The 23649-nt window shown below is 41.9% G+C and overlaps 1 protein-coding gene across 1 annotated transcript in view; it reads right to left on the bottom strand.

Annotated features, from left to right (window-relative positions):
• HIPK3 (homeodomain interacting protein kinase 3) overlaps positions 1 to 15072 on the bottom strand; it is a 52529-nt gene extending 37457 nt beyond the window's left edge. The window contains exons 1-2 of the mRNA XM_075188060.1: positions 14767 to 15072; positions 8180 to 9272 (exon numbers count right to left, since the gene is read on the bottom strand). Of these exons, the coding sequence (XP_075044161.1) occupies positions 8180 to 9272; positions 14767 to 14842 (1169 nt within the window). The 5' untranslated portion in view covers positions 14843 to 15072. The remainder of the gene's footprint in view (positions 1 to 8179; positions 9273 to 14766) is intronic.
• Positions 15073 to 23649: the final 8577 nt, after the last annotated feature.

Here is a 23649-nt window from a genome sequence, read left to right as displayed (position 1 = left end):
TTGTTACAGGATTCAATGTAAAATGTTCTACAGTTCAGCTTTTAGAGACAGACAGTAACAGCCAAAGCAAAGACAGCTCTTGTATGAAGAATTCTAGATGAATGAAGTCACACAGAAGATGCACTGACTCAATGCTACTGAAGCCACATAATTCACAAATATTTCATGTATGCAGAGTATTCGTTTGAGGCAATTACTTATTGTACATACAGGCAGCTAGGATTATACAATTAGAAGCACACGGAGAATCTCAGAACAGGAACGCCATTAAATGAGAAGGGAACTTGTTCTGTTTCAAAATGTCTGGGTATGAGAGCCCAAACGGAGGGGGTGTAATTATAATAAGTGTAAAAAGAATGGAGACAGGGAATGATCAATATTGCATTATTGGCTCAATCATACTATATCTCTTTCCACGTAAACTACAAACAAAACATGTCAGAAAGGAGCCAAGATCACAAGCATGGAAAGCACCACGTTTGTACTGTTTAACTACATTCTAATCTTGGATTCAGCTAGAAAACAAAGTGCAGATCATTAGATAGTGAAAAGAAACGTGTCCATCTGCATGCGCTGTGCTTCTATGATCAGTGCTGGCTAATGTTACAGACACCCTCAAACTTTACAAGTGGACACTACAAATTATCCCTTCACAAGAAATAAAATCATAAAATACCTGTAACGTCAACTACAATTTTATTTTTAATGTATTTATTATTTATTTGTTACAAATAAATAATTGATTATGAACATATGACTGTTAAGTTGATCGCATATAAATGATGCAAATATAGCGCAACTGTATATTTGTCTAGAACAGACCGTTCTTCAATACGGAGCATCTGTGTAAGAAGGGAGATGTGGCCTATAGAAAAACAATAGTTCAGACACTTCACAAATCTGAACTTCATGGGAGGTGGTAAGAAAATAACCATTGCTGAAGAACACTTACCTGAAATGCCACCTACAGTTTGCCAGGAAGCAGATGGAAGACCTTGTACCAGGTGGAGGAAGATTCCATGGTCTGAACAGACCATGATTCAGCACAAGCCTAATACCATGTATCATCCCAAGAACCCTATCCCTATTGTGAAGCATAATGGCAGGAGCATTATTCCAACTGGGTGCTTCTCTGCTTATCAAAATATAAAGCACAATGGATGGAGCACGATATAGACATATCTAAGAAGAAAGCCTGCTGTAATCTGGGAGAAGAATTATATATTCCAGCGGGACAGTCACCCAAACCATTCAGGAGACTCAAACACATTAGTGTCTCGGAGAGATCCACTGAAGCCCAGACCTCAATCACATCAAGAATCTCTGGAATTATTTAAAAATTATTGTTCACAAAGTTTCCCCTTACGGACCATTTGACGGATGCAGATAATCACATCTCCAGACAGTTTGCAGTGATTCATATAACATGGGTGGCACAGTGCTTTGCATTGCTAAGGACACTTCCTGGGGTAAATGTCTATGTTCTTCCCCATGTTTGTGTGGGTTTGCTCCCTACAGGTTATTGTGGTAGAGCCTAAGCTCCCCTGGGGCAGGAACTGATGCAGGGATGACATTCTCTGTAAAGCGCAGGTTAATAAACAATGTACTAGCAGATGGTACTAAACAGTGCTAGGTACTTGCACGGCAAATAGGGTCATCTGGACAACATCAAGGAGCCCTGGGTCCGACTGTACAGACATAAGAGCTGAGTTATTGCAGTTTTTACTATTAACTGACAATACAGGAAACAGGTAAGTACTGGAAGGGATGGGAGGGACATAGCTAAACTTAGGTCTCTGAATGCTGAAGAAGGAAGAAAAATGGATTTGAGTTGCACTTAAAATCTAACTCAGCCATGCCAACTATATATGAAAGCTAAAAAGTAAAATGACACTAAGATTATGGAGAAAAAACAAAATCAATCTCCATGTAGCAGCCATACATTCATATACATGAAAGTTTGACTTGGGATGTGGGAGGGTTCCACAGTAAAAATGGCAGCATTCAGAGTGCAACTATTAAATTATTTTTCAGAGCAGACAGCGAACATACAAGTGAAGAAAATACAATACAGTCAACCATCCTCCTACGTCCAATGAAACCACAAACAACTCATCAGAAAATTATACCTGTGTGTGTGGTTAGTACGTTGTCAGCTCTAACCTCCAGAAGCTTAATGGTTAATTAGCAGCTCAATGTCTGATGTAAGAATCTGAGGTACAGGCCATTTACAGGCACAACAGATTCCAAACATTCCTCTACACAACACTAATATACAGAAATGCTTCAAGCTCATCTATTACAACACAAGCGGCTCAGATTGCTGGATACATTAGGCAATGGACTATTTTCTAACTGCCGTGTTCAGAATTTTTGCCAAATGAAACAGTGAAATAAACGTTTTGGCAGTATATATATATATATATATTTCTAGAGTATGACTAAACCACTGTAAAATGTGAAGTCAAATTTATCCAGAAGTCAAAATGTATGTTTTTACTTATTGTATGTGCTTCAAACAAAGAGTTTAACAAGTGGCAAATCTTGGAGAAACCAGATTACAGTATGGAAGCAGCTTTATATGCATTTTAACTCTGGCTAAGACTAAGGAGTCTAAACGATGAGCATACAGCCAGTGGGGCTCAATACAGCCACTATGCTGCTGTGTGAATGACGTTACCAAAGTAGTATTTATGTGACTAGGATGGACTGGACAAACCAAAGGACACAGGTAGCCGTAGCAGCCAAAACAACTGAGGGGTGGAGCTTAACTGCTGTAGATCTTAATGGGTCTCACCTTAATGGATCTCACCTGGCTACTATAAAGAAGATGATTACTATAGTTTAGTGGGCAGCACAGTGACCTAGTGGTTAGCATTTCTGCATCACAGCACTGGGGACATGAGTTCGATTCCCGACTGTGGCCTTATCTGTGTGGAGTTTGTATGTTCTCCCTGTGTTTGCGTGGGTTTCCTCTGGGTGCTCTGGTTTCCTCCCACACTCCAAAAACATACTGGTAGGTTAATTGGCTGCTATCTAGTGTGTGTGTGTGTGTGTGTGTGTGTGTGTGTGTGTGTGTGTGTTAGGGAATCTAGACTGTAAGCTCCAATGGGGCAGAGACTGATGTGAGTGAGTGCTCTGTGGACTTAGTGGCGCTATATAAATAACTGATGATGATGATAGTTGTATCACTGGCTACTAAATTCTATACCATTTCCTCAAACTATGATGCACCCCAGGTTAGGACTAGCTGATTTTATGAGCCTACACTCAACAGTAAAGGACTAAATAGAGCAGAATAAAGCCAACATAGATGTCCTGGCCAGTCGGAAAGTCTAAAGCAACTTTCACAGAACACAACTAACATCTTTTAGGTTGTATGGGGATATTCTATTGGTAATTGATGATCACCATCATTCACCTTTACCTAGAACAGTGTTGGCTAACTTGTGACACTCCAGGTGTTTGTGAAGCCACAACTCCCAGCATACCCTTCCAGCAATAAGCTGCTATATATTGGCAAAGCATGCTGGGACTTGTAGTTTCGTAAACACCTGGAGTGTCACAGGTTAGCCAACACTGACCTAGACATTGCCAATGTACGTGATAATCCCTAGGCACCATAAGTACACAATACACCTTGGTTCTAAGACCTCATACAGCACACCAATACCAGCCCCCATGTCCTGGAGCAGCTCTCTTTAGATCATGCTGACCTTGAGCAAAGGAACCCACTTAGCAAAGTACTTCTGTCTTTTTTCAACTCTACAGTCAGACAGCCGCACCATCTATAGTAGTCAATATGCTTTGGCCAGGGCTCATGGGCCTATTTTAAGCAGAGCTACTACATTGCAGTGATGTGCAGTTCAAAGTGATAGAATAACATTTGTGCGTGTGAGGCTTGAGCAAAACCCAGGTTCACATCACAGAGTAGATTCAAAAAGCTGAAGTGTTTTCCTGCTTGCAGACTGCCATTTCCAGTGCTTTGGATTCTAAACACACATTCATTGTGTAGAAAAAGGAAGAGAATTGACCTTAGGCAGTTATTCTGGTACATATAGAATAATCAGCCTCTTTCATAGGTCTGCAATCATCATTGATTATGTGAAAAATCAGTTGACATATTATCCAGATAGTTTTCTATTCAGGGATCGTTTGATCATGTTAAGTAAACGCTGGTGGTATTTCAAGGGAACGAGGGAAACCGCTCAGTGGTAAAGGTGTGGCTCTCCACCACAATCACACTGGGAAACTTGTCGAATACCCTGTATCATCTACCTGTAAGCTCAGCGCCAGTGTTACGACTTCTCCCAGGCAATACAATATCATTTTAAGTTGTACTAGACAGGGGGAGACCATTTTTATGAACAGAATTGTATGTAATAACTACAAGAACCATCATCACCATTTATTTATATAGCGCCACTGATTCCGCAGCGCTGTACAGAGAACTCATTCACATCAGTCCCTGTCCCATTGGAGCTTATAGTCTAAATTTCCTAACATACAAACAGACAGAGAGGGAGACTAGGGTCAATTTTTTGATAGCAGCCAATTAATCTACCAATATGTTTTGAAGTGTGGGAGGAAACCGGAGCACCTGGAGGAAACCCAAGCAAACACAGGGAAAACATACAAACTCCACACAGATAAGGCCATGATCGGGAATTGAATCCAGCGCTGTGAGGCAGAAGTGCTAACCACTGAGCCACCGTGCTGCCCATATACAATGCCCTAAAATAAAAACACAAAACCCCTACGCATACAAGGACATATAAAGAAAGTTCTGCTCCAGCTCCAAAACACAATGTATTTTGACACCAGCCAAGCCTCTGTGGATAATGTTGGCATTAGCCAATTACTTTTAAATAGGTCACAGAAACAATTTAAAGAATGCATTAAATATGCAGGGAATCAATATCAAGGTCAATCAGCATGTGGCAATTAGGTTAGACACTTAAAAGTGTACTATAGTAGCCAATATACTCGTATTCATCTAAATATGACCGTCTCTAGCATACTGTACTGAGGATATGGTGGCCCTTAGTCACATATACTTATTAGGCTGGGTACACACTACAGGGTCTTCAGACGATTTTCGGGCCAATCACACGATAAACAACTGTTCGGACCAATATCGCTATAGTGTGTACAATGAGCGATTATCGTTCCAAAGCACGTTGCATCATTTCATTTGGTTTTGAAACCAAACTAAAAATCTCATTCAACAATGAAACAAATCCTGCAGTGTGTGTGCACTCAAGACCGCCAGTGTCCATAGATCTCTATGGAGTGAGCAGAGTCAGGATCTTTTCAGCCGATGGTTATGACAGATGAAGAACACAGACCTGAAGGTAAATCTTGTAACACATATACACATGGATCAGAACGCTGATCTGGACTTTTTTTTTCCCAGTTGTCTGTAAAATAATTAACAATAACGCATCGGGAGAAATTTTCTATAGTGTGTACCCAGCCTTACTCACAAATGACATTCTGTCGCCGTGACTAAATCTTGGGATTGGACTGGGAATGGGGGACATGACACAGTGAGGCAGTACTAGTTATTATCAGTAACAGATTACCGAAGTGGCTACTTATGGGAATGTGACTGCTGTTTCTCAGCCATTTACAATGGTGATTCACCCGGCCTTAAGAAATTAATTATATTACATCCTGTAACATGAGAAACATGGGAACACCTTTGTATTAAAGTCACCTGTGAGCTACGGGAGGATGTGCGTCTGCATGATGGAAGGTTTGTGCTAAATACAAAGAAACAAATAAATTAATAAGGGTACAATTTAATGTAGTTTTGAACTGAGAGATCTCTTTTCATCTTGTACTGTTTGTTGTAATATGTAGAGTATTAAGCAAAATTTCAAAGTTGTACATTCCTGGCTCCGATTACATCTTCTGAGAGGCAATTCCAAACTTTTAAGGACTTTCTCTCTTTAAAAATAAACACATTCTTTACAATGCTCTGAACTAATCGCATGTAAATCTGTTTTCCTTATGTACAATGCACTTCCCATTGCATGGTGATAAAATATTCATCTTAAAACTGTAATCCCATGAAAAATGATGTGCGTGTGTGTTTTTAAACACAAGTCACTGTGGTTTACTGTAAGAAGATACATGTGTACCCTTTTGTCTTCCAGCTGCTATTAATGATTTACAGATTGCCAAGTGTCACGTTACCACCGTGGCAACTGCGGTCACATGACCTATGATGTAGTGAGCAGAGGGCTGTGGATCGCTCCTGGTCAGTCTTCTCAGCACAATACCCGCCCCCCTCCCTCTGCCACCATGTACGAACAGAGAGGGCTCTGACTCAGATCAGGTGATCCTCACCTCAGGAACAAGCTCGAGCGCCCAAACACATGCATTCCAGCTGAGAGACTGTGGGCTAGATTTACTAAACTGCGGGTTTGAAAAAGTGCCTATAGCAGATCTAGTTAACATTTATTTAGTACATTCTACAACATGACAGCTAGAATCTGATTGGTTGCTATAGGCAACATCTCCACTTTTTCAAACCCACAGTTTAGTAAATATACCAGTGTCTTGAGGTGCTTACCAGCCTTTCCCACAGAGAGATTTTGCAAAGGAAAGACTGAGTTGAAGCACATCCTAAATAAATGACTATAAACTGCATGCTAACCAAGTACAAAGCCTGACCTAAAAATAAAAGATACAATAAAGAGACGGGTATGTGGGATTGCAGTTCTAATTACTGAAATCACATGTGGGCAAAACATGGATTATAGCTCCAGTATGTCATGCTTCCATTTAAGGTTCTATCAAATGAGCACAGTCAACTGGACTGTACAGTATTATATAGAAGCAAAAGGTGATAGATGATTTCTATGATATAGTGTTCTCGTCTATTACATATGGTCAGTGTCACTCCTGCAGTGTTATTCCTGCTACAAAGCTCAAATCTCAATGTATTTGGGTTTTGTAGGTCACAATTTGTTGACTAGACCAAAGCAGTCTCCAATACAAATGAGAATTGCAAAATAAATAACAGTGCGACACACCTGTAAGGAATACACTGGGAGATCAGTATAGATGAGAAACATATATGCTCTCTTATGTCTTCCAGCAAAAAATAGTAACAAGGGGAAACTAGACTTAAGCTGGGTACACACTACACGGTTTTCATCCAATAATCGGCTCAATCATCCGACATACGACCGCTCGTTCAAAAGTCGGGTCAGTGTGTGCAGTGTCACGATGGTCGAAAGTCTGCCCAAATGGACGATTGTCGTCTCATTTGGTTGGTCGTACCGTTTAATATTTTCGTTCCAATCTCGTTTCCGTTGTGTAGTGTGTATAAACTTCTGATCGATCCACAACAGTGAGTACGAAATTACATTCATTGCTCACAACAACATAGCTGTAAAAAGTCGCTAAAGGGACGTCCGCTCTTCCCTTTATCGTCCTAAACAAGGCTAGTGTGTATGCAGTCCATGGACCGAGCGATCCTACCATCGATCGCATGTAAAATCGCTCGGCATAAAAAGTTGGTGGAAAATTCTGTAGTGTGTATCCAGCTTAAGACATTTATGTTAAATCAGAATGTAGTTAAGGCAACAATAACTGAGACAAATAGTAGAATGCTTAAACTGGTATATTTTGCAACGCAGGGCCTGATATTAGAAATACTTGTTTTACAATGTTCTATTGCGCAGATCTTTTAATAAAAGATTAAGATTGCCAAGTATTACAAAAATCAACCGCTGCACAACAGCCAAAGATTGTGTAATGGCAATTCCAATGCTTCCAATCCACAAGTTAGTCACAGATCTTGGTTTTCAAAGAGAGGGGGAAAAAAATAATCTGTAGCAAAACAAATTGGAGGAAATTTTGTAAAGCAAAACATCCGTACACAAAAACACCCCGGTGATATCTGAGCTATCGCTGCTGGGATAGAACATGTCCGAAAAAGTCAACAAAAGCTTTTTATAAACCAAAACACATTCAGCCTGCAACAATCGACTGTCAAACTTCCATTCAACCATTTCTTTATTCAAATCTAGCGACAAAGAGTGAAGAAAATGCGGTCAGGGAAGGGAGACAGGAAGATTAACCTATTAGGAAAGAACATTAGCAATATTTAACAGAGTGCAGAACATACAGAATACACGATAAAATAAAAATAAAAAAGCATTACCTGTAGTAGCGAGACTGTAAATAAGTTGAGCAAACGGTCTTTGATATGTAGTTAGCAGAGCCGAAATCTATTACTTTCACTCGGTATGGCTGCCTAACAGGGTCCACCAGCATGATGTTTTCGGGCTTAAGGTCAGAGTGAATTAATCCGAGACTCTTCAGCTTTTTCAGTGCAGTAGCTACCTGCTGCAGGATGGCCCGAATAACTTTCAGGGGCAGAGGGCTAAATTTGTTTTGTTTTAAAAAGTCATACAAATTTTGTTCCAATAATTCAAACACCAAACACGTGTGGTTCCGGTGCTGAAAGCATTCATATGCATGCACAAAGTTAAACTCCTCTGCGTTCTCGCTGCTCAGCTTGGCAAGGATGCCCACCTCGATCTGACCTTGGCGCACATACGATGGATGATTTTTTAATATTTTGACAGCGACAACTTCATTTGACCCTCTTTTTAAACACTTAACCACTTGGCCAAAGGTTCCTCGTCCCAAAAAATCAAGTACCTCGTACGTGTTTTTGCCGGAGCACAACACTTCACTCTGAACTAACTGATAGTCCCCGTCCGCACCAGCTCCATTCTGCTTTGCAGCGCCCGTGGTTGCCACAACAGTTACTGGGTTTGCCGCGTTGCCGGGCAGCATAGCAGGCATCACAGCCAACTCGTCAACGATCTGCATGGTGCCACCCTGGTTCTCCAACCCTTCAGTCTTACGCTTCAATCCACATCGCTGATGTATGTCCAGCAAATCCGATGCGCTATCCGACGTCCCAACGGTAGGAGTCTCCTCTGGATCGGGCGGCGCCTGCGCTGCTGGGTCTCCCGGAGCACCTGTGTTGGCTTCTAATGTGACTACGCTGGTCTGGGTTGCAACAGTCTGCTGGCGAGGTCTGTCAGATAGATTGTTTGCCTGCAAGGGAGCCCTACTCTTGTTGGATGGATGTGCAAATCCAAGGTTTCTAGCATTCAGGTCGGTGCGCGGGAAGCTCCTCCTGCAACGGCTTTGTTCAACTTTCAGTTTCTTGACGTTACAAAAGGCACTTGACTGAGTTTGATAAACATATGGTGGGTACGCCAAAACTTGTGAGGCCATACCTGAAAGCAGACAAATGGAAAGGAATTAATGAAACAAAGTATTAACTTTAATGTAGATGTAATTATATATCCTCTATAATGCAAGCTCTCACGGGCAGGGTCCTCTAACCTATGTCTGTCCAGTCTCTGTCCCCATCATGTCTTATGCTGAATACTTTCTGTATGTCATCTGCTCTGTTAATTGCATCCATGTATTTGTTTTTCTGCTCTGTACCCATGTACATGTTCTTGTGTTCACTGCTTTCATGTATATCATATTTGTACTATGTTAGACGCTACGGATTCTGTGGCACCGTACAAACTATAATAATAAAAATGTTATGAATTCACCATCACCATCTATTTATATAGCGCCTCTAATTGCGCAGCGTTGTACAGAGAACTCATTCACATCAGTCCCTGCCCCATTGGAGCTTACAGTCTAAATTTCCTAACACACAGACATACAGACTAGGGTCAATTTTGATAGCAGCCAATTAACCTACTAGTATGTTTTTGGCATGTGGGAGGAAACCCATGCAAACATGGGGAGAACACACAAACCTCACACAGATAAGGACATGGTCAGGAATCGAACTCATGACCCCAGTGCTGTGAGGTAGAAGTGCTAACCACTGAGCCACCGTGCTGCCCTAAATTCATTGATAAATTGATTTGAAGTAAACGCAGATTAAGGCGTAGGGTGTCACATAACTTCCCTTTACCTACAGCAACCAACTCAGAAGGTTACGTTCATCCCTGACTGGCAAGAAAACATGGAGATACCTCTTATTCTGCAGGATGAACATGGACCAGGCAATAACCCAGAAAAGCAGGGGAGGGGTTAGGGCGCTAATGGAGCTTACTGTGGCAGTCACATGAATATATATTACATGCACAGAAACACCCGAGCGCAATATTTCTAGAAAGCAATTTGCCATTGCCCTTTGTTTCTGAGTTTCCCAAGGACCGACACTGTCACAGTACAATCCATGCATAAGTCTCTGAACCAGCTACAGCCATATTTTCAACAAAGTTTTGAACTGTATTTATCTTAATGCCCCTACCAACTATGCACAAAGGGGAAACTGAAATATTCTTTCCTTTTACCCAGTAACAACATAGTAACCACCCACTAGTCGCTCTCTCTATATCCATAGAAAAGGAAATACAGAAGGGAAACCCATTGATTGGATACAGATTGGCAGAGACGCTCATTAGTAATGCTGATAATAAGAAATAAGAGCACATGTAATAAATGCGCTGAGAAACGTGCTGTGTGATGTTGATAATATGCGCCTTAATATATAACGAGTTTTATGCTCAGAGGCTCTTTAATAACTGTTCTGATCTCATGATGAAATAAGATAGAGCTATACGACAGGGAGTTTCCCGATACCCCCACCAAACACTAGACATCCATTATACCACCACGAAAAGCTCACACCCAGGAAAAAAAAACAAAGTGTCACAATTTTGCCAAGTCATTTGATGTTGCTTATCTTCTCCTGGAAAAAAAAAAATCATACTTCCTCAGACGTTTTTAACAGACTGAAATGCCCCTGCAAGTACTTAAACTGACACCAACCCAAACAATGCTCATTATAACTGTAATTAAGTCAGTACTTGAAAGCACAAACCACTCCCAGCCTCCTTTCACAATATCACCCCCTTTGTAGCTGTACATTCCAGAGAGGCTGTGGAGACTAAGCATGGCTGGGTTGGGATTATAGCCTTCAACCCGTCAGCTGTCACTGTGCAAATGTTGATTCCTTGCAGGGTTAGCCCTTATTTGCTTCAGTGTGTGTGTTGTCTTGTACACACTCTCTGTAGTTGCAAAACTACAAGGCTGAAGACAAAAAAAAAAAGGATTTTCTATACACACTTCAACGTTCACTCAACAATTAGGACACTTTGTTCATATGATGATCTCTATTTTTACAGCCATTTCAAACACACACTGACCAGACAGATCTTCAATAATTATCCAAATAGTGTTTATGCACAGATTTGCCTGATAAGACTTTTCCTATTGGCCTAAGCCTCATTGATATTTTGCAGGTTCCTCCGGTAACATATCTTGGAAGAAAATGATTAAAAGTTACATTGCAAACAAAAAATAAAAATAAGAAAAATAACTTTATTGCTATGGTTGCTGTCAACTCAGCTTTTAAATGTTTAACTGAAGTGGCGGGCTAGTATAAAAAAAAATACTGTCTTTTTCACTAAATCCAGCTCATGTCGATTCTGAAACAACCACAGCCAAACGGAGTAGTGTTGTTACAGACCCCTGTGACACAGAAAGGAGCCTACAAGAGACAGTGTTCTTACACTTTACCACCAACATGCTAACTCTCCCATAACCTCCCGAGCCTGAAAAACAACTGTAATCAACCAACGCACAAGCTCAAAAACCTTTGACGTCTGTTAGATCCCCTCTTCTGATCTTGTGAGGCATTTTACACAGAATTTCAAATGCTTGGCACTGTGTCTGTCTGTGTGAAGCGGATTTATGGCGTGTCTCTTAGGAGGAGGATTTTTCATGAAAAATAAAAACCTGATTGCATGATGCAAAGGAGAGGAAGAGAGAATAAGAAAAATAATGGCGTGTACAGGAGGAGAAAGTACATCAAAAACATTCTAAGAGTTTGCAAAAGTTTTTAGGGTTTTTTTTTTTTATATGTAACAGGGAAATTTGCAAAATGTGTTTAGATATTTGGAGAAGAGAGAGGACTCACAATGAGAAAGGTGATATACAAAACGAAGAGAAACAGGATGTAATGGGGGAGGGCAGTTAGATATGTAAAACTGATGAGTGCATGTCTATATGGGGCAGTGTCTGTGTGCTCTCCTCGCTCACTGGCTTCGCTCAGCTATTGGAGCTGATCAGACCTAGAAGTTTGTGGAATGTCATGGACTCAGCAGACTTGTGCTGACACCTAATTCACGCCCTCTCTATCTCCACCCTCCCTCAACGCACCAGGCCACAACATGTTGACACCATTCCAATGATGCGCACAAAAAATGAAGCCTAAACCATATAACACACACCTATTTATCTTATATCGGGGTGTAGTGATATTTACAATTTTGATATTTTATTTCCATTCGGATTCCCACTGCATTCATTCTTGGTATATTAAAGAAATGTCTTATTATAATCAAAAAGATAAATGAAACATATCAATGTCATGGATAACTTAGGTCTAGTTAAGCCACTAAAATCTAAATGATAAATAAGCGAGGTGCAGCATAGTGAGTGAAAAGGTTGGTAGGGAGAGTTTGCCCAAAAATACAATTACCCATTATTCATACAATATAACATCCAACCTGACAAATTTGAAAAGGAAACAAAGCACTTGCTACCCAATTCTATATTATGTTAAAAAAAAAAAATTATACAATAAAATGCTATGATTTAAAGTAACACAGAGTCAAATATACTAACAGTATACACACTGCAATTTACAACACACTCACACTAAAGTTTATTTTGCCTCCAGTTTCCACAGCCCTTCCAACACATCTACATATGAAGAACATTTTGGTGTATATTTACTAAACTGCGGTTTTGAAAAAGTGAAGATGTTGCCTATAGCAACCAATCAGATTCGAGCTATCATTTATTAAGGGCATTCTACAAAATGACAGCTAGAATCTGATTGGTTGCTATAGGCAACATCTCCACTTTTTCAAACAGGCAGTTTAGTAAATATACCCCTTTGTCTGTTTTGAAAAGCATTGTCTGACCATTCCTCACCTCAGTCTAGCACTCTCACCTCACTCCCTCAATTCTGACATTACATGAAAGATGCACTAAGAGGGGGCTCTTCTACCCATTATAAAAAATGCCACCCTCAAACCACACCCACTCAAGTCTGGAACTGACAAAACACCCCAAATTCTGAGTCTGGAACGATGAACACAACCTCCACTGCATCTTTCCGATACCTATTTGTATAATCCCCAGTTCTTTCTCTCTCAAGACACCCCCATTTAGTCTCTATAAAGTACAAAAATGATACCAGTGTGTGTTCAGTACCCCCCCCCCCCACATACACACTACTCTTTAACAGCCCCCCCCCCCCCCCACACAAGCTACTGTTTAGCACATCACCACCACAGGCGCTACACTCTAGCACCCACCCACACACTACTGTTCAGCACATCCCGCGCATGCGCTACATTCTAGCACCCACCCACGCTACTGTTCAGCACACCCCACACTGGCGCTACACTCTAGCCCCCACCCACACACGCTACTGTACAGCACCCCACCCCACACACTACTGTTCTGCTGCCCCCACACTCGCGCGCTACTGTTCAGCTCCACTCGCGCGCCCTACTGTTCAGCTCTTTCCCCCCCCCCCCCCCATACGCTACTGACCAGAAACCCCACTCCCCACACACACGCTACTGATCAGCACCCCCCCCCCCGCGCACGCGCACACGCACACACACACACACACACACACACACTAGTGGTCAGCACACCCCACCCCCACACACACTAGTGATCAGCACCCTGCACACACACACACACACACACTAGTGATCAGCACCCCCGCACACACACACACACACACACTAGTGATCAGCACCCCACACACACACACACTAGTGATCAGCACCCCACACACACACACACTAGTGATCAGCACCCAACACACACACTAGTGAACAGCACCCAACACACACACTAGTGATCAGCACCCCACACAAACACACACACTAGTGATCAGCACCCCACACAAACACACACACTAGTGATCAGCACCCCACACAAACACACACACTAGTGATCAGCACCCCACACAAACACACACACTAGTGATCAGCACCCCACACAAACACACACACTAGTGATCAGCACCCCACACAAACACACACACTAGTGATCAGCACCCTACACAAACACACACACTAGTGATCAGCACCCCCACACAAACACACACACTAGTGATCAGCACCCCCACACAAACACACACACTAGTGATCAGCACCCCCACACAAACACACACACTAGTGATCAGCACCCCCACACAAACACACACACTAGTGATCAGCACCCCCACACAAACACACACACTAGTGATCAGCACCCTCACACAAACACAGACACACTAGTGATCAGCACCCAAACACACACACTAGTGATCAGCACCCCCACGCACACACAGACTACTGATCAGCACTCCCACACTACTGATCAGCACCCCCACTCACACACTACTGATCAGCACCCCCACACTACTGATCAGCACCCCCACTCCCACACTACTGATCAGCACCCCCACTCCCACACTACTGATCAGCACCCCCACTCACACACTACTGATCAGCACCCCCACTCACACACTACTGATCAGGACACACACTACTGCTTAGGTCTCCCATGCTTGGCCTCCCCAGCCCCCTACAAGTGGCTCATCAGACGTAGCTCAGTCTCCCGTGGACCCAGGGATCGCGGCTCTCTCCCCAGTCGCAGCATCACGTCCACCAGTCCCCTCATTACCTTCATAGAGCAGGAGGAGGTGCAGCGTGCAAGGCTGTGCCGGACATGTCAGGCAGTGCGCGGGGCCCCTCTGCATGCTCAGCTCGCTCCGGCCGCTGCCATCTTGTCCCGGCCCAGAACACCGTCACTGTCCTTCTACCTCACCCCGGGCGGCTTCTGGCTACTCAGTACCTCGCTGGAGAGGCCATACTAGTCCTGTAGGTGCGGTGTCCTCGGCTCGCTCGGTCCCGCCGTGCACACACCGCCGCCGCCCGCTCCTCTCCTAACATGTCGCTCAGGCAGCCTGAGGGAAACAGACAGCACCAGCCGATGACCGAGAGCATCCGACAGAGCAGCGCCTCCTGGCGTCCGCAGCAGGCACTGTCACCATGGCAACCCATGAGAGGTTGTTTACATCGGTGACGTCATTCGCTTTAACCCATTTACTGTCAGAGTGGACGATCATTCTGTGCAATAATAATAATGTACACAAAGCAAAATACTCGGCGTTGTCTAGGTGATATATGAGGAACCAACTAAGCTAGGAGGATGTATCATAAAGAACATGGTTCTTTATTAGATGAGACTCAGTCAGATCCCCATCAGCTTGGAATTTATCACAGTGTTCTACTTTGGTCACATTCAGCAAAAAATAAAATAGAGTTTTATTAGGCAATATAGAATATTTAGTTTGCTGTCAGTTAAAAAGTAAATAATTGTTATGTATGATGTGTTGAAAAAGGATATTGTTCTTGCAACATAAACAATACAACTAGGTGATTCTAAGCAAAGCACCAGTGGGGGTGCTTATATCACTGAATTTAGTGTTTCTATTTCCCAGCAACGCCCCTCTTTATGCGCCGGCCACTGACAATGAGGGCTAGCAGCTGGCAGCAGGGCTGTCTTTTCCACTGGGCACGATGGGCAGGTGCTCGGGGGCCCCACGGCCAAGGGGTCCCATAGGCAGGGCTCTTAATTAGAATAAATAATCCTGCAAACAAAAAAAACTTACCTCATGCGGTCAGATCAGTTGGCAATTCGGCTCCCTCCCTGTTCCCCTCCTCCTTGCTGCGCGCACGCTGAATGTCGGGCGTGACGTCAAGTATGGGTTTATACAGTGTCGGACTGGGGCATGAAGGGCCCACCGGGAATGCAACACTAGGGGCCCACCAGAGGTGGTGTGGTCAGCCATCATAGAGGCGGGACCAGACACTAGAGGGGGAGCGGTCAGCCCACAAAGGACAGCTAGCACCTTAGTGTAGTATATAAAGAATGCAGTGTGTGTATAAAGAATACACAGTCTTGACCTGCCTCTTAGATTGGGCAGAACAGTCACCAAAAATCAGGATTGTCCCACTAGACCAGGTTTGGCTAACCTGTGGCACTCCAGGTGTTTTGAAACTACAAGTCCCAGCATGCTTTGCCAATATATAGCAGCTTATTGCTGGAAGGGTATGCTGGGACTTGTAGTTTCACAACACCTGGAGTACCACAGGTTAGCCAAGCCTACACTAGACTCAGAACATTTGACAGACTGTCCTACCTGTTGTTGTCACTTTTACTACCTGTGGCTGCTGGTTTCTTTAGTTGCGGCTTGTCTGCATCCTGGAATGTTGAGGGCCCTATTTGGAAAAAATAATTGGTACATTTAGAAACGCCAACCATCCCTGCCATTAAATCAACAGCACCCACATTTAATAATTAGGCCTCTCTCCAGCCTCAACATTAAAGTAATAGCACTCACATTTGATAAATAGATCTATTTCCGTCCAACCAACCCCAACATTAAATTAATAGTATTCCCATTTAATAAATAAACCTATTACCCTCCCTCCAAACGGCCCCAGCAATAAATCAATAGCATTTACGTTTAATACAGCCATTTCCCACTACCATTCCTAGCATTAAATAATTAATATTCACATTTAATAGATAGCCCCCCTCCCCACACTCAGCCTCCTCCCCACACTCAGCCCCACATTCAACTATAGACCCAAACCAACTCAGCATTTAGTGTTCTCTGTGCAGCTATAGTACTCTCAATTCACACTATATATACATATATATTCTTTATTGTTTCCCAGGAGTTGTGGTGTTTTTAACAGTGTATAGAACCAAAGCAGGGGAACTCTCTTGCTAAGCCTTGTGACAATACCGTTTGGCTAAACCATCTACAGAATTTTACAATGATAATGTTTCCGTGATGTATAAAACAAAAGTTTTTCATTAATTGTGTACACTGGTATTTTCACATCCAGGCAAACATCTGAATAATGAAAACTTAAGTTTATTTAACACAACGGAGCTATAGTACTTTTTATTAAAAGGTTAAACAATTATACCATAACAACTGAATACGTTATAATTATCAGTCTCTCTTTAGCCAACCCCTGGGCACAGTCCTGTGGTTACTAGCATTCTCCCCCTCTTACAGCCAGCAAGGCAGTCCTGCTCCAATGACAGCCTGTTTTTGGGGCACATGCTTATACAAGGCTCACAGGCAATGAGGAAAAAGATATCTGGTCCTTGCAGCCTCTGCATCTTGTTGGTACAGCATGAGTCGTAACCTCTTGCTAGTACTGGTTAACCTGGATCCCCCTCCTGTGGAGGCTTCTGGGTACAGGTTGGGCACTCCCAATTCTGGCTCCTCGATTGGCAGGGAGTGAGGTGCTACGCATTACTTCTGGACCTCACATTGGTTGTTGCTCCACAAATTCTGAATGTAATAGACTCCCACAATAAATGTCAACAAAGGAGTCTAATCACTGCTGATTTTACTTAACCCTTTATAGCTTTTTCCTAAGATCCAGAGCATTGTACACACTTATGGTGAATGCTAGTCAGCTATCTGTGTGCAATTTAACAGTACCTGCAGACTGCAGTACAAAGAGGGGGAAAAAAAAGAGGTGAAAAGTAACCCTCATTCACTGTGGGAAACGAGTAGTAATAGTAACCCCTCTTTTTGCCACTTACCTTACCTTGAAAAGCTCCGGCATCCTGCTCCTCTGGGCGGCGCGGCTAGTGACAAGAAGACAGCCGCGGTAGAAACTCCGTCCTCCTCCCCTGCTGAAGTTCACAAAACACTACCGCGCAGGCGCAGAGAGCCAAGGCACGGCTCTCTGCGCCTGCGCGGTAGTGTGTTTCTTACACAGACGACCGTCTACGAGGTGCTCCCTGCAAGCTCCGCCCCAATGTCGGAGAGGGCGGGGCTTAATCGCGGCTGGGCCTACCGGTCTACAGCCCGGCTGGCCGGCAGGCCAGTCCGAGGCTGGGTTTATATCAGGCATGCATTCAGCCATATATGCATACACACAACCAGGTCATAAGCACGAGAAATGTTTGTTAATATTTGTTTGGATAGCAAAAATCACATTCGCTATTAGGCTTTATATAAAATATTCCTACATATATTTCACATGCCCACAATATCCTATAATATATGCCCAATCAATGAAGACAGCACCTATTAGCTTCAGAAGGGAATTTGCAATCAGCCAATCTGAAGCAGCTAACTAGTGCTGGCGACCGTTATCATCATCAGGATATATTTGCACCGGCCATCTATCAGGTGCAGAAGATACAGGCCCAGACAGGTGTATATGCGTCTCCGTGCTTGTCCTCAGAAAAGGAGGTTCTGGGAGCATCGTTGGGATTCAGCAAAAACTTTGCTATGCTGCTGGGTGATGCAGAGTTCCTCCCCTGGTCACTTCTATCATCTTAATATCCCAGTTTTACATAGTCATTGTTTTCTCATGCCATAGTTGTTATTATTATTGTTTATTATCTTTTATTTATAAGGCGCTACAAAAGGTCTGCAGCGCTGTACATGACATATACAGAATGCAATGATCCATAACATATTACTTGATACACAAAAAACAAAGACTAGACATACTGAATAAACAAATAATATACAGATAACATGGTAATGCAAATTAAATTATTTACGGGACAGTGCGTGAGAGTGATGGTAATGTCCAATATGAAGTAGTCCTGAGCTCAAGAAAACAGGGCTAGGGATTAAGCCTAGAGATACAAAGGGTGATGGAATAGTGGAAGGAGAACACAAGGAAAGAGGGCCCTGCTCCTGAGAGCTTACATCCTTAAGGAAAGGGGAAGACACAAATAGGGTGGTATCGATTGGGGCAGTGACAAGGGAATTAGGACCAGGGCTGATAGGCTTCAATAAATAATTCTAGTTCCAGTAAGTCTGTCCTGCCTGTGTATGTCATTTTCCATCAAATTTTGGTAACAGAATTGGAAATCGTAATGAACACAGCTATCTGATTGCTTGCTAACATTTCTATTTGTATCATGTGAAAACTGTGAATTGTTCTAAAAAAAACTTTGAAGTATTCGTAAAAGAATTCTATGTCAAATACTCTGTTTTCTTACACATTTCAGATAGTAAAATTAGTTGTTGGAAACAGAAACTGGCGGTGTAAAGGTTGTCATAGGATCTGGAAGGGAGATGTTAGATATAAGGGAAAAAAAACAGAAAAAGAGACAGAGAGAATATTTTAAATAAGATCTTGTCAAAATAGAAGTGAAATATATTACTCACCATTCTGTACATTATTCATGGATACATTTTCAGCAGAAGGATAAGGGACATACTTATATTTACGTAATTCCAAATTGCCATATTCATCCCAGAACTCTAAAACGGAGGGAAAAAAAGCAGAACATTTTAACAAAATGTATTTTGTTAACAAATTTGTACTTGTTTGTAACAAATGACTTATTGTTGCTTTCCTTTACCAGCATGTTTGTGTGAATAAAATCCTGTATTTGTGTGTCGGGTCATATATTCATTGTTTATTGATATGCTGATCTCACTGCAGCACCAGCACCTGCCATATCTATGGTGCATGAAGATCAGCTTCCATACCAGTGATGGAACTACCATTGGTGCAGCAGGAGAGTGCACAGGGGCCCATGGAGATAATGGGGCCAGGTTCCTTCCTCCCCGCTTCCCTGCCCTGGGGGTCCACAGCTAGCTAGTTCTACCTCTGATCTTCATGTAACATAATTATGGTGGCAGGGGGCATGGAGATCCCAGAGGACAAGAGTAGAGGATTCCTGCTCTCCTCTGATATGAATGAGGGAAGAGGGAAGGGGGATTAGTGGTATCATGCGACTACATCGGCCTACCGCACAACATAACTTTATGCTGTCCATATATATATATATATATATATATATATATATATATATATATATTTACATGTATATATTTGTGTTTGGATATATGCGTGTGTATATATATGTGTGTGTGTGTGTGTGTGTATATATATATATATATATATATATATATATGTATATATATATACATATATATATATATATATGATGCTACATACACATACATATATATATATATATGTATATATATATATATATATATATATATATATATATATATGTGTGTGTGTGTGTATATATATATATATATATATATATATATATTCTTTATTACGTAATTAAATAAATTAAGTATCCCATTTACTTCATATATGTTGGATGTGTTACATATTCCATGCCAATGCTAGATCATTGTGTAATAAGGACATTTTAATGCCCGATTGCTTACTGCACTCTTTCTCTCCTTGCCCTATCTAGTGTTGCAGTTTTGAGGGTTGTATACAGGTGGATTAAGGTACACTGCGTATCTACGTAGCTGAAAGTGTTACACCGTATGGTACATGTTCAAAAGCAACATTTGAGTGACAGGTAATATCTTGTGATATTTATATACAAGTTTGCTTATGTTTGTAGATGCAGAATAGACACATCTTACTGTATACAGTTACATGCACCATAGACACTAATACTCAACAGATATACAGATCATTTCATGGCTACTAACAGTTTAATGTTTACTTGTTAGTAAATATACATCTTTATTATGTTTAAAGAAAAAATAAAGTTTCAATAAAAAGGCTGTTTGTCATGACATTTTTATAATATTTTCAGAAATATTTATTAAGGATCTTAACTTGAGAAACTTCTTATTTCAGTCTGCTGGACAAAACCATGTTACAATGCAAGGGGTGCAAATTAGTATTCTGTTTTGCACATAAGTTAAATACTGACTGTTTTTTCATGTAGCACACAAATACTTGATAGCTTATTTGTACACTGAAATTTTAAGTTGATATTTGTGTGCTACATGAAAAAACAGTCAGTATTTAACTTATGTGCAAAACAGAATACTAATTTGCACCCCTTGCATTGTAACATGGTTTTGTCCGGCAGACTGAAATAAGAAGTTTCTCAAGTTAAGACCCTTAATAAATCAGGCCCTATGTTTGGAAGTGGAACAGATCTGACTAGACATATTTTCTTGGTGGATTCCCACTCTGTGAATTTATGACCATTCGTAGGTCAATATTTTATTTTTTATGGCACTATTGAGCACAAGCGGCGGCTTTATTGAAGCATTGATTTATTACACTATATATTATGATTTTCTTTTTTATACATGTTATCATTCAGTGATGGAGTTTTGAGGGAAGATGTTTCAAACCTTCTAAAAAGAAAACGTGTTGCTTATAGCAACCAATCAGATTCATCCTATCATTTAGAACATAGAACATGTAGGCAATAATAGCTGGAACCTGATTGGTTTCTATGAGCAACATGTCCACATTTTCATTTTAGAAGGTTTGATACATCTACCCCTTGAAGTGATAAGGACTGTACACAGGTGAAGAAATAAGTACATTGTATATATATATATATATATATATATATATATACAGGGGCGTGTCTGTTGTCCAGCGAACGTATCTGCTCCCCTATACATGGGGGTATATTTACTAAATTGCGGGTTTGAAAAAGTGGAGAAGTTGTCTATACCAACCAATCAGTTTCTAGTTATCATTTATTTAGTACATTCTACAAAATGACAGGAAAATTTTGATTGGTTGCCATAGGCAACATCTCCACTTTTTCAAGCCCGCAGTTCAGTAAATATACCCCCTGGAGTTATCTCCAGTTCTGAATGTGGCGTACACATGTGTGCAACTTTTTAATTCGCAAATTGCACTTACGGTTGTGTTCCAGTCTGAACCAGGCCCACTGTGTTTAAGAAAGCTCGAACTTTTAAAATGTATGGCAGTGGCGGAGTGGTGGGCTGAGATTATAGCACCACTATTGTGCAGCAAGGCCCAACATGTTTACATGGATTTAGGGGAAATGGTTGCCTTCGACTATTGGTACCTGGAGCAAGAGATTCTGGTTCAAATTGAAGTCACAGCTACAGGTAGATTACAAAAGTTCCATGACTGGCCGTTTGATCCAGATAGTCCACAGTTGTGTTCTTTAACTAAACTCCTCAAGAAATGGCTTCAACCTGCAACTAATTCACCAAGCAAATCATCAACCTTCTAGGGAAATACTGCTTCACCTGAGGTCTTGACAGAGCTCTTTGGAGGTGAGGTGCACAATGTGAATCAAAAATGTTTGATAAAATCGCCATGGTTGTGGGCTATGCAGAGTATGCCAAAGCCACTGGCATTCCTGACTAAGCCCATACCACATCCAAAAGAGGGTGTTGATGACTAAAACACCCCTGTAGCTGAGAGAGCCTAGACAGAGAGGTCTTCAGCATGGAAAATAAGTAGTTTGGTGTGCTTTGAATGCAGAAATGTAGGTCACCTGTGAGCCCAATGTCCAACGTTAAAGAAACCAATGGACTGTAGCTTTTCCTACATGGTCTGGTATACTCTTTCTAGTGCACTGTGAACACAGCTGCAGGAAGGCCTCAAATGTTCTGTGTGACTGTAAAGGTGGACAGGAAAGTAGTATTGGCTTTACTCAGTTAGGAAGTGATCTTACCCTTGTTTGCAGCACTCTGTTACCCAAGGCTGCAACCAAAAGACTATCCAAGGTTTGGGTCGTCTGCGTACATGGAACCACCAAGACCTATGACATAATCCTGTTGCCAGTCATGGTCAAGGTTAGACTGTCTCCTTCATTTTAGGATGGATCTTTACATTCTTGGAAGAGATCCTACAAGAGCAAGTGACAGAAAAGGATACTGTCCTAAAGGTACGGCCTAGCTAGAAGATAAATTGGGAGATGTACCAACTAAACCACGGAAAGCCCATCAGAAGAAGCAATGTGAAAAGTGGTGGTGGTAGGGAGCGAACAGCACCATCTTGCTGAGGGATGCCATAGATGAAACAGAACCGCCAGAGGAACAAGAAAAGGCAGCGACCAAACTATGGCAGGTCAGAGATGGTCCAGTCATTTCAACCAGTGGACAGAGTGTTGGCGTTAGTATCTATGGAAGAGGGCAAGCTCTTTGCTGACAGGTAGGGGTCCTATGAGGTAATAGAACCCAATGGCCCGTCATCCTCATAGGAGAAAAGGGGAGCAGCTATACCATGGTAAGAGAAAACCCAGGTACGGGCAATAATTGAGTCGAGGAACTAGATATTCCTACAGGGGCAGATTTGTCCTCATGCCAAAGAGGCCAGAAAGAAAAAATGGTACAGAGGATTATAGATGGCTTCTGTTCCAGGAGTACCAATTTATATTCTTACGCCTACTGGTGAGATTGTAAATATGAAGATTCACCGCGTACCAGACGTGTAGCCATAGACGAGAAGATTGATCATAGACGTTGATTACATAGAAACATGGATGCCCTGTCAACAAAATCTGCACTCCCTGTGGAGTCTGCGTCACCCTACTTGGTTCCACTAGGGGGAGGGAGTAAGTGAATAATTTACTGTGTGTGTTTAGCAGAAAGTTCTCCCAGGGTGTGGCTCCAATTAGAGCTTACAGACAGGCAAAACAGAGAAACTGTCCTAATCATCTCTATCTAGTGGAGGTAGGTAGTGTCAAACTCAAGGAGGAGAAATGTGGATGTGACAACTGTCAATCAGGAGAGAG

The sequence above is a fragment of the Mixophyes fleayi genome, chromosome 10, assembly GCF_038048845.1.
Source record: "Mixophyes fleayi isolate aMixFle1 chromosome 10, aMixFle1.hap1, whole genome shotgun sequence".
NCBI classification, from domain to species: domain Eukaryota; kingdom Metazoa; phylum Chordata; class Amphibia; order Anura; family Limnodynastidae; genus Mixophyes; species Mixophyes fleayi.
The sequence above is the reverse complement of the archived record's forward strand: the minus strand, read 5'-3'. Positions and strand labels throughout refer to the sequence as shown.